This window comes from Anopheles maculipalpis, chromosome 3RL (genome assembly GCF_943734695.1).
Source record: "Anopheles maculipalpis chromosome 3RL, idAnoMacuDA_375_x, whole genome shotgun sequence".
Lineage (NCBI taxonomy): Eukaryota > Metazoa > Arthropoda > Insecta > Diptera > Culicidae > Anopheles > Anopheles maculipalpis.
In genome coordinates this window covers 36500036-36511526 of record NC_064872.1, presented here as the reverse complement: position 1 = coordinate 36511526, position 11491 = coordinate 36500036, and the positions used below count along the sequence as shown (strand labels likewise).

General features: G+C 41.1%; 5 protein-coding genes across 5 annotated transcripts in view; 1 reads left to right on the top strand and 4 right to left on the bottom strand.

Annotated features, from left to right (window-relative positions):
- Positions 1–11491, bottom strand: part of LOC126565624 (NADH dehydrogenase [ubiquinone] iron-sulfur protein 6, mitochondrial) — a 384330-nt gene that overhangs the window by 155285 nt on the left and 217554 nt on the right. The window lies entirely within an intron of this gene.
- Positions 1–11491, bottom strand: part of LOC126565024 (uncharacterized) — a 494010-nt gene that overhangs the window by 267109 nt on the left and 215410 nt on the right. The gene's annotated exons all lie outside the window — the stretch shown is intronic.
- LOC126564579 (probable 26S proteasome non-ATPase regulatory subunit 3) overlaps positions 1–11491 on the bottom strand; it is a 561792-nt gene that overhangs the window by 368727 nt on the left and 181574 nt on the right. The gene's annotated exons all lie outside the window — the stretch shown is intronic.
- LOC126564595 (zinc finger protein 596-like) overlaps positions 1–11491 on the bottom strand; it is a 394155-nt gene that overhangs the window by 333231 nt on the left and 49433 nt on the right. The gene's annotated exons all lie outside the window — the stretch shown is intronic.
- On the top strand, positions 2203–10965 carry LOC126565040 (phospholipase A1 member A-like). Its single transcript, XM_050222180.1, has 8 exons — positions 2203–2255; positions 2597–2708; positions 9544–9689; positions 9952–10067; positions 10143–10269; positions 10344–10535; positions 10609–10789; positions 10857–10965. The coding sequence occupies exons 1-8, from the start codon at positions 2210–2212 to the stop codon at positions 10912–10914; spliced, it is 978 nt and encodes a 325-aa protein (XP_050078137.1). The 5' UTR covers positions 2203–2209; the 3' UTR covers positions 10915–10965.

Below are 11491 nucleotides of genomic sequence, written 5' to 3'. Positions count from 1 at the left end.
AATATTGAGTAAAACTTCTTCTTTGCTACTACAACCTCGAACGGTGGCGGTTCGGTTGGGATTTCACTACTCACTGCTTCCAACGAAGAAAAGAACCCGGAGAGGGAGGAGGGGTGGGTTCTTTTTCGTTTTGAGGAGGCTCCTAACATTTACCCCCGTATACAGGGTCCCAAAAGGCACTTACTACGAAGCTGCTACTGCAAAGCTGCTAACGCGGAACCCTTTTACTAGACCCCTTGTACCAAGCAGTTGCCGGGGCCATAGGCTACCGTGCTCTTCTGAATACACCAAATTGCATACCTTTCGGCGCTTAAGGTATGCAATTTTTATAGCGTACCGTTTATGTGACACACTATGGGTTTTTATCGTTTCTTTTCCTTAACTTTTCCTTTTGTTAAAAAAAGAAAGACATTTGTAGTTTACACTTATTACAATTATGTCGTAATGGATCATACTTTACTAATCCACAATCAAATTGGATCGTTTTGATCTTTTTTCCATTTAATTAATCATCTGTTGAAAGTTTCTTCAAGAACAGTTAAATATATTTAATTAACCTAACACGCTTAAAACAGTACGAATCTAGTTTGATTATAATCGACAATTATTTTCAAACAAGTCCTTATATACTAACACCGTGTTCGGCATTCTCTCATGCATCTGCCATGACACAATCCAACCAGTCACACAAACACTTCCTTCCCAGTTGCGTCACTGGTGGCACAAATACCGTACCAAAGTATTCTATAACGTTCGTTTTTCACCTTGCTCTACTGTCCTACAAAACTGCAAACCATTTTCACATACGTTACATCAAACCAATCCAAACACACAACTGGCTCCAGACACTCCAGACACTTTGAAGCTTTTCCTTTTTTTTCCATTGCTCCAGAAAAACAAGTGACCATACGATTGGCACGAGTAACATTCACTCGGCAAGCATTCCCCTCCTGCATCAAGAAGTTTCCCATAAATGATCCGGTTTTCCTTCGAACACTGCACTCCTTGCGCTCGGGCAACAGGCCGCAACAAATACAATAACAAACCGAGCTTTGCACGAGCTCCTTTTTTCTGACCGGTTTTAAGCTCGTGAACTTGGCCGCTAGTTTGCCGGTGGTTTGTTTTACCCTCAAAAGACGCTAACCAATGTGATTCCTGCAAGAATGTCACCCCGATCATCCATTAATAGTTGCAGACTGAGTTGTGAGCACTTCACACCCAGCGCTTCAGGTTTTAATTGAATAAGGAAGCGATCATCGGAGCATGATTGTAAACAAAGCGAAACAAACCTGGGAAAATGCATCCAAACAAAACAGCAACAGTAAAAGTTTGCTTCCCCATATCTTGCTTGCAAAAATGGATCCAGCGTGCTCGCGTGACTCTTCTTCACAGAACAGGAAAAAAGCCATCCCACCAGTGAGAAAAACCGCTCCCAGCGCGGACGGGCAAAAGCTCAGCCACACAAAAAAGCTGCCCGGGGCTCGGGTGGCATGGGTTGGTTTTGGTTGAGCCTGGGTGAGCACACCACCGGCAGAAGAAAACGTGGAAACTCATTCCTGTTCGAGCACTCGATCAGTGCAGATCGGTCGTGTAGTACGGTTGTGGTGGTGTACGTTCGCTTTTTGTTCGTTTAAGTGGTGCAAACTATTATCAACGATCGTTCATTATTCGAATTAGTTATATAATCATTGAAATTTCATTGTTAAAAAATGTTTAATTAAAAATTAAAAAGTGCACAAAGTTATGGCTTAAGCAGTGAGCAACACAAATCTAAATCTTACCGTGCGAAACAGCATAAAAGTACGCATTGGAAGTGAAATTATCCATCCAAGCACTTAGTGGAATTTGATTCGATAATCATACACCTTCGATAGCTGGATTCAAACCGGTGCTATCCCGGTACCCGTCAGCTTGGATGCGTTTCCCGTCTTTAAGTGAAAAGTAGTTCTGTTTGCATACCGTGCGTACACCGACCACCACTAGAAGCTTTCCTCCTGGAGGAGTGTGTTTTGTGCTGGGATTTGCCCCATTGCTACCAGTGTGCGTCGTTCACATTTGTGTTTCCGGATGTAATTGCTCAACGGCGCTACCGGTAGTTGTTCTTGCTGTGTTGTGCCAACCAATCCACTTCGGAACGCTTCACAAACGGAAGAAAACGGCCTCTGCCGTGGGATAGGTACAACGCAACCAACCATCCTTCCCACCCATAATGAGATTATTATTCGGCGTGCTTACCGTTCTATCGATGCTGGCAGGTAAATAAGTGGCTTAGCGGTTCGGTTCGTCGCAGTGCAGCGCCGGCAATTAATTTTGCAAGTAAAAAGTGTTTTGTTTTTAATGTTTTCGTTTGGCAAACGCATTCAAATTCCCACCAACCAACGATTCGATTGCTTGCTAATCGTTCCAACCGCCCACGGTGTGTCAGTTTTAATGAGCCAACGTATCGGTGTGTCCGAAATTGCATCACCATGTGCTTAAGAGTTGTGAAGTAATTGGTTGCGCATTTTGTCCTTCGTTTGATACACGTTTGTTCTTCTGTTTTTTCTGTTCTTTCTGGGTGTGTTTTTTGTGCGTACGATTGTCCGCGGTTCGGCAGAGATGGGCGCCATTTTCCAGGGTGGCGTGCTGGATCTTAACTTCTTTCGCTGCATGTGGACGAAGAACTACGAGTGCCCGCACGAGGACATCAAGTTTTTCCTCTACACACCGTAAGTATAATGTTTTGGTGCACATACAACACGCGTAGGAAGATCGAACAAAAACTCTACTAGAGAAAGAAAAAACGGGATTTATGTTCAACCTTCAAATCAAGTGCGTTTTTGGAGCATATCAAGTCCGCTAATTTTTTACGACTTACCAACCTTCGTACTTTGAGTCTATTTATTTATTGTCTTTCGTTCGCACCGATCGAGTACCACTCTTTTGGATGTCGGAAAAGCATTCGAAACACGTGTAACGTGCTAGTGTTGATTTATCAGATCGGTGAAAAGCTTCAACTCTTTACGGGAATTTTTATCGTCATAAAACAAGGGAAGGATCATAAAACGTTACCAGTTCACTAGACCTTCATGAAGAGCACGAGACTCCTCTGATACCTAAACATTAAAGCATATTAGTCTAAGGTCTGGAACGGCGCCATAACAAAAAGAAACTGTACTGAACAACAGAAGGAAGCAAAAACACAATCAAAGCTTTAAACAATAGTCATAAACAGATCAACGCCCTGTTGCAGACTGATCAACAGATAAAAAAAACCAAACAGACAAACATACTGACGACGGCTTAAAACAACACAGATACATCACTCAGCTAATGATGTGATCATAAGCTTTATTTAGCTGTGTGAAAGAAAACTGCAAGTACAAGATATTAATATTAATGTTGCTTGATGTACTTTTGTTTCATCTCTTTGGATGTGTGCTTTTTTTTTCAAAACATTCTCTTACCATTCATTATCATTAACGTTAGCGTTATCAGAAACTAAATGTTCATAAAAAAATTATTATTGTTGGAAAAAAGAATTGTTTGACAGTTCAGTAGATGTTGGAGACATTAAAAAAGCTACTCAAAATACTAGCAGTGATCACCTTTTCCTACTGTTTCTGCTGAAGACTCTCTTTTTGCCACATAAAAGGGTAAGTGGTGGAGAGATTAACTGTAAATACCTGTGCAGTCATATCAAAGGTGTCCAAATGCCGTACCTAACAGTTTTGCGAGTTGAAACTTGCAGCTATTTATGATTTGCACAGTTGAAGCAAAGTTCCTTCCTTCGCAGATTCCACCACAACCGGATTTCGATTGCCGAAGAAAGGAAGGGTCAGGGAGTTTGAATTCCCGTTTTTTCGATATTCAAGTCATATTGCGTCTCGTGCTATTTGACATCTTTCCTACCGGGAAGCTAGGGAACCCACTTACCGGTATTTTGGATCCAATTGCACAACTGGCTGACACTTGCCTGCCAAACCAACCCACGCATTGAAAGGCACGCACACACACACATCGAGCAAAGGATAAGCAGGAAAGCAGCCCCTTCGCACGAGTTGCTCATTTGTGGGTCACTGTGCTACTAAACCGCTGCGGGACACTCTCTTGCGCCGTGCAGAAACGCGCCACGTTGCACCTTGGTATCGTAGGGAAGAATTTTATTATCCATCCCGCTAATGAGTGCCCTTCAAACTGGTTCCGTTTTCACTTTCTACTTGCCTTATCCATGACTTTCCCACTTCCTATCATCATCATCCAAGGACACGCTTCCTGGCACTGAACTCTTTTTTTTTTTTGCCGGCCGGGAATACGATCACACGCGCACGCACAATCGAGTGAGAGTGAAATTTCATTATCATGCCTGTTTTTTTTTTTCATCTGGGAAACGGTGGAGACAACGGGTGTACACATTAGATTAGCATCGGTGCGAGCACCGATGCCCACACATGATGGTTGTAGATCGATTAAGATAATAGCGGTACGGTAATCAACATTTCCCGGTCGTCGTTAAACATGGCCATTCATGATACGCTGATACCCTTCTGCATGGTGGACGATAGTAAAAGTATGGCAGTAAATCATGGATGTAGGGCGTGAATTTGTAGGGAAAAGGTTTGGTTTTGTTTAACGACTTTATTCAATTTGTCTTTTATCATTTGATATTTAAGTGAAAACATTGCTGGATGAAAAGAGCGATAATATTCTTGATTGATTGGAGTTTTGACACAAAATTCTCAGTAGGGGTAGGGTTCTAATCCTCAGTGAAAAAATTGTTTTTAAATTATAAATGAACAATATGCTTAGTGACCTTTAATAGAATATATGTAGGTGGTCGTTACATATAGCAATCATAGGTTCAAAGTTAGACTTTAGAAGAAAACACTAAATGAACCTTCAATTGAGTTACTAACATTCTTCATTGCATACCGACTATTAGGATTATATTTTAAATATTTTCCATTTTCTGTGCGTCAGACGGGTGTGCCCGCCTGAGGAAACATCTCACCTCAAAAAATATGTCGCGACGGTCGAAGCTGAGACTGTATCGTACCTTTATAGTCCCAGTATTCACATACGCCTCTGAGACATGGACCCTGCCCAAAACAGACGAAGCCCTCTTACCCGCTTTCGAGAGGAAGATGCTCCGAAGAATCGTTTGCCCCGTATGTGAGGAAGGACAATGGAGGAGCCGCTGTATGAGGACCTCACCGTCGTGCAGCGAATTAGGCTCGCCAGGCTCCGATGGGCTGGTCGTGTTATACGCATAGCACCAGATAACCCAGCTCAGAAAGTCCTTTTAGGCCGTCCACGCGGACAGAGGAGGCATGGAAGGCCCAGATTGAGATTGGAGGATGGCGTGGAATCATCCGCCATCAAGGCCAAGGATCACCTAGGATAACGGAATGTTAGACGACGGCGCGGGACCGTGAACGGTTCCGGACTCTGCTGCGGCAGACCAAGACCGCAAAGCGCCTGATAAGTAAGTAAGTAAGTAAGGGACGGGTGTGCCCAATTGTTGAGTGAATGAAATATTTTATCGCATGTAGTTCTCAAAAGGAACAATTGAAAGGAAATTCTGTTGCGTCAAAAATACTACGTAGTGTTTGAGTGTCTTAAATAGACACGAGCTATAAAGGCCATCGAAAGTGTGAAGATAACAGGGTTCGCTGCTATACTTTTTTTCATAATGACGGACAGGCCTTGTTCGCTACTGTACTAATATTAACAAATTAGTAAAGTACTCTCCTTAAGTTGATTTGCTTGTTATATGAAATTATGAGGTCAGTTTGTGATATCATCTGAGAATGCTTAAAAATTAGGAAATCTTATTACGTAGTTATCATAGCATGAGTTTCTGTTTATGCTCATACCTCTTCTGCAGCTTTAGAAAGATTAATTAATTAATGCGCCGGTCTCAACGGTAGAGCTGGGGTTCAAATCCCATTCGGAACTTTCCCCCATTGTGTGGACTCAACTACGTGGTATCGGCAAGTCTAATAAGCCATTCGTTGGCCTCTGTGACCTAGAAGATTGTTAAGCTAAGAAGAAGAAGATGTAGAAGATTTATGTACTCTCCAGAAGTAGGATTTGATTTATTTTTTTGTTTTATTCATGTTGGACGGCAAGGCCTTATCGCTGAAGTTTGATTTGTTAGTTATATGAAATTATGTGACGTTGTTTAAATTTTAAATCTTCTAATATAATTATCAAAGCATGTATTTTTGTTGCCTAAAAAGGTTCTTATTTGAGTAAAATCATGCTCAAAACTCTTTTCACTTTGGAAAAAAAATGTATCTAATTGAGAAACTATCAAAAAAAATTTCTTAGCTTCTAGAAAACGAAATCTTATATTAATTTAGTACCAACTTAAGGAAAATATTCCCTCAACTATGGGGACTAATTAGTTGCAGTTGCATAATCAGAGTTGCTTTTATCATTAGGTTTTTTGAAAAAAAAAACTTGCATGGTGTCAATTTTTTTTTAACTAAGAGATATTATAATAAACATAGAGTGATTTCCGTAATATACATTAATCTAAATGAGTTGTGATCAAACCAAATAAAATCATTATAATTTTTCTGCAATTATCCTTCTTATTTGATTTTTAAAAATCTCACAAAATCTTATCATAACAGTTCAGCAGTGTGTTAAAGTAAAAAAAGGTTGTTAACAGTTCAAAATATGGCTTAAACCATTAATAACGTTTCTGCAATAACACTCAAATACAACACGTGTGAAAAGCTTTAAAAAACCAAGAAGAGGCAAATTTCTTGAGCTATATTTTAGGTAAACTTCGTGATCAATAGTTTGCGTTTGAAAATGCTCGATGTAGACCATTATTTAATCTTTGATAACGTCAAGCCCGTCAAAACCGTTTTGAAATACGATCGAAAAGTAACACATTGCTGTTATGATCGACCGACGATCATGAACTTCTTGAACCTACTCGGAAAACAATTACGCTGGACACTCTTTTGCACTGCTGACACCGTGTACTAGACGTTCCTTCAACAAACTTTTCTGCTCGGCATTATCACACAAACGAAGGCTACGTAGACTTTACGATCTGCGGTGATGTACATGCCTTTTATCGCTGATTTTATATATAAACAAGACACTCCAAAACAGAGTGTTGGTCTTGTGAAGCATTTCCTGTGAGCAAATTGAAGCAATTTCGAAACATAGCAGAAATTGGGTTTCTAAGTGATCCATTTTAATAATGGCTCGAACAGCACAATGCAAGGCTTCTTAAAACATTCTTTTCTCATTGGCTTTCTGTTAGTTTTTTTTTTTAAACTTGGCTGCTTTATTCTAAACCCATCTTGCGAGCTAACTGTATCGATCAATTAACGGATCGTTTCTACATCTCGTACGATATTTTTCTGTCCGCTATGAGGCTACATATTGGACACGATTAAATCTGCTGCTATTTCTGTTTAATGTCTTGATTCTAGTCCGGAAGTCTCGATTTATCAGAAGCAAACCCCTGTTTAAAATAAAAACACAAAGCGTGACGAGCTGAGCTTTCGATTTCATTTGATATAAAGCTTGAAAGGTAGAAAAAAGCAGAGAAAACAAAATTAACAGAACCTATGTCATCTCTATTCACCACATGACACATGGGTATTAATGTGGGAGATTGAAATCGTCTTCCAGCACAGGAAAACAAACCTTTATGTTGCAATCTGCTTCAAACATCCACACATTAATGTGCCGTAAACTTCCTTCTTCCTTCACAGCACGTTTTTTTCCCAGCATGATGAGTTCTGTTGACGCTCTTCCAACATCTTTACCGTGTCACACAGAAGATTCATAAAAAAAAAACGAACACCCTTTTATGGTGTGCAGTGTGCGCGGGCACACGAATCGTGATCCTTTCCTCGTTCTGCTTACATTCCGGTTGCATCTGCCTAATGGCAAGGTTAACCACGATCTAGTCAAACATCGGAGTGATCAGCCGGAACAGAAAGCTGCGCCAGAAGAAAGTCTCGTCGCGCCAGCCCGTGTTCGTTTTGCTTCGCTTGGGTTCGTTGCTTACCGGTGTGCATTGAAGTCACTAAATGGGGTCCCTTAGTTCTTGCTTTTTTCTAGTTTGTTTCAACTCTAGCACGAGATGCAAGACTGCCGATTGCGACTGTGCATTTCGTCGGTTTGCGAACTCGCTTCAGCTAACGATGACACACTCACACACGGCAAAGAGACACATTCGTTTTCTTTCAAGTGCAATATGTTCCCAGGGTTTTTTATTTTTATTTTTGTTGCTTCTGTGTTTAGTTTGTTTGTTGCGCTTTAAATTTCCTAAACACTTTAGGAAGAAAGCAAAAGCATTTCAACACAGCTACCGACAGCATTCTGTAAAGCATTCCATATCAATCAACACCATCCAGTGCAACTCACCTTACATCATCGTAATTAACCGGGAGCTTATCCGAGGAAGCGAGCTATACAAAGATCGCGACCTGAGGAAAAGTGAAAGTCAGAAGGAATCAACGATCTGTGGTTTGTTGACGGGAAATGTGTGACACCTTACGGCCGCTGCTGCTGTTAGTACTCGGGAGCAAACTGGTACACCCTTGACTGATTCGTTTTAAATTGAGTCATAACAACCGAGTTGCCCTTTCGTCACCTGATTTTCTACCCGATCGATACAAATTCAGGGTGGAAAATTATTCCTCCAGCTGGCAAGTATACTTACAACGAATCGCACCATCGTTCAGCATCCGTTGTTGTGGGAAAAAAATGCTTACGATCATCATCGTGCATGATCGTGAAGTTTTGTTTCTATGCCTCGAACCTCTCTCACAATCCATTACAAGGAAGTCGGATATGCAGGTTATTAGCATTCGCTGAATGTGTATAAATTAATTCTTCCTATCGTACACAATACCAAAACAAGCGATACAGACTTCCTTTCTTTTGTGTGGGCACAAAAGCAAACTTATGTTGCCGTGTTGACAGCAATTGTTTTCGTTGTGTTAAATTAATATTTATTTGCACACACAAAAAATAAACATATTTGGTAGCCTTTAATCAAATCAACAAAAACACCACACGGTGCGATGGTAAGAAAGCACAAGATAATCTTCACCTAACAATTACAAGCGTCGTTCGTCGCGCTGATTGTCTGCAATTTATTAACCCACATCGACGGTGCGCGTAAAAAAGCGTGAAGCATTTTCTTTCCCCTCCCATTGCGTGCCTACCCGGGACTACTCTGTCACTTCCGGTGGGAAAGATGAGCCTAGAGCCATGTTTTCCGCTTTTCCGATCGCGTGTGGTTGGGTGCCGCTTGTGTTTCGTTCTCATTTACATACACCCGCCGGTGAAGGTTGGTGACGTTCCTGGTCCAATGCAGCGAGTAATGATAATGCCACAAATCGGACCGACCCATCTTATGGGCGTGTGCGTGCGTGTGTGTCTGTATGTAGTGCAATTTTCTTCACTTCGTTACGCTTCCTATCCGATTGTCGATAAATCACCTAAAACGATAGATTAAAACCATCGCTTTACTAATTTTGTCTCATTTACATGCATTTGTTTTTACGACGAATTCCACAGTTCGTTTCGGAAAGGAAGAATCATCGATATGAACGAACCGAAGTCCATCTTCAAGGTCGGATTTAAAACGAACCAGCAGACAGCTATAATCATTCACGGTTTTAACGGAACACAGACGAGCCGACATATTATGTTCCTTAAAGATGGTACGTACATAAGAAAAATACTTTACAATGCTAAAGTATAATTCATTTTAATAAAGTTTCAAACAATTCCTTTTGTTTATCACCAAAATTCTAATAACTCCCCTTCGAATCAATCAAATACATAAACAAACGCTTCACATTCTGCATAGAAACGCTTCAACCGTACCTTGAAGCGTTTCACCGAGAGCTTTTCTGTCTGGCAGCGCGAGCTTTTAACGACTTGTTTATGGTTTACGCTACCCTTTTTTCCTGCTCTCCACAGCCTACCTTTCGCGCAAGTTCAACGTGTTTGCCGTAGACTGGGAGGTGTTGTCACAGTATCCGTGCTATTTTTCATCCCTTTCCAACACAAAGCTGGTGGCACAGTGTACGGCACAGGTATAAGTAAGCAAACCCTCCAATGTTTACGTCAATCACTTCACCAGGAAATGGTTTTCCCTTTTTTTTTTGCAGCTTTACTCTTTCCTTACGTTTGCCGGTTGTACTAGCAAGCAGATAACGTGCGTGGGCCATTCGCTCGGTGCCCACATATGCGGCATGATGACTAACCATCTGACGAAGAAGCAGTACAAAATCATAGGTACTGTAAAAACATCCAACTTAAGAATGCTTTTCGACAGTGTTAAAGCTAAATATGATTTGTTCATTGTTTAGGACTTGATCCAGCACGACCACTGATAGAGAAGCACGCATCGAAAAAGTTTCGCCTAACGCGGGAAGATGCACGATCGGTACAGATTATACACACGAATGCCGGTTTGCTTGGACAAAGCGCGTTTACCGGTCGGGTGGACTTTTGCATCAACGGTGGACAGGTGCAGCCTTACTGTGAGGGTGATCGAATAAGTAAGAAGCTTCTTTTCCTTCTTCTCTTTTATGTACTTTTGTTTTAATAATTGTTTAATCACACTCCTCACAGAACAAGCCCGCTGTAGTCACTTTTTGAGCGTATGCTACCTTGCCAACGCAATCCTAGCGTCTAGACCGATGCGAGCTTTCCGTTGCCCGTCTGGATGCGTTCCCGACAATCGGATACCTTTCGTCAAGTCGAATCGTGTGCGGATGAAATGGTTAACAGTTGGACAAGACACACCGGGAAAGTATGAATTGATTTAAATTACCTATAAAAATTCAATATCAAGTTAATAGCATATTTTATTTTTACAGCGTTACTGGAGGATACTGTGTGCATATGGAACAAACCATGAACTGTCCATTTAACTAGACCGGAAACCATTAGACGTGACGAAGTGATGAGGTGCAGTGCAATTCATAGAGAAGAGAAGCATTTGGTTTTACAAATACCAGTATTAAAGAAGGAACAGATACACGACTAAGGACAACGCAACTAACGAGAACATAGCTTGATAGACCTAAGATTGATTTAACGCTGTAAATACACCGGTTTATTGTAACGTATCAGTAAGGTTTTTTTTTTTTTGGTTTCTATTTACTAAATTGAGGACAAATCGTACGTATCGAGAACGAAATCATTCTATCGGAAGGCGGAACTGCGTATAATTTACCTCCACCTATTGTAGGTTCTGTTCTACTGCGCTATGAATCGTAACGGGGTCGTGCTTTACTTTAGAATGAGCTTTTTTCAGCGTGAACTGTGGGTGTTCATTCGCTTGAAAATAATGAATTCCAAAATTCATCATGCTTGCATGTTGTAGTTCACTATTACCGTTTGGGTGACTTTGGACATAAGCAACGAACCTCTGGTTTCCAATCGCCAAAACGTGCCTGGAATAGTAAAGCAATGACGACATCGGTGTGACATTTGAAGAAGCTTCTTCGGG

Excerpts from the sequence above, each read along its gene's own strand:
- LOC126565040 (XM_050222180.1), top strand. The coding sequence starts at position 2,210 with ATGAGATTATTATTCGGCGTGCTTACCGTTCTATCGATGCTGGCAG. Across the intron at positions 2,709-9,543 it reads AAGTTTTTCCTCTACACACC|TTCGTTTCGGAAAGGAAGAA; the intron begins GTAAGTATAATG and ends CGAATTCCACAG. Across the intron at positions 10,790-10,856 it reads GGACAAGACACACCGGGAAA|CGTTACTGGAGGATACTGTG; the intron begins GTATGAATTGAT and ends TTATTTTTACAG.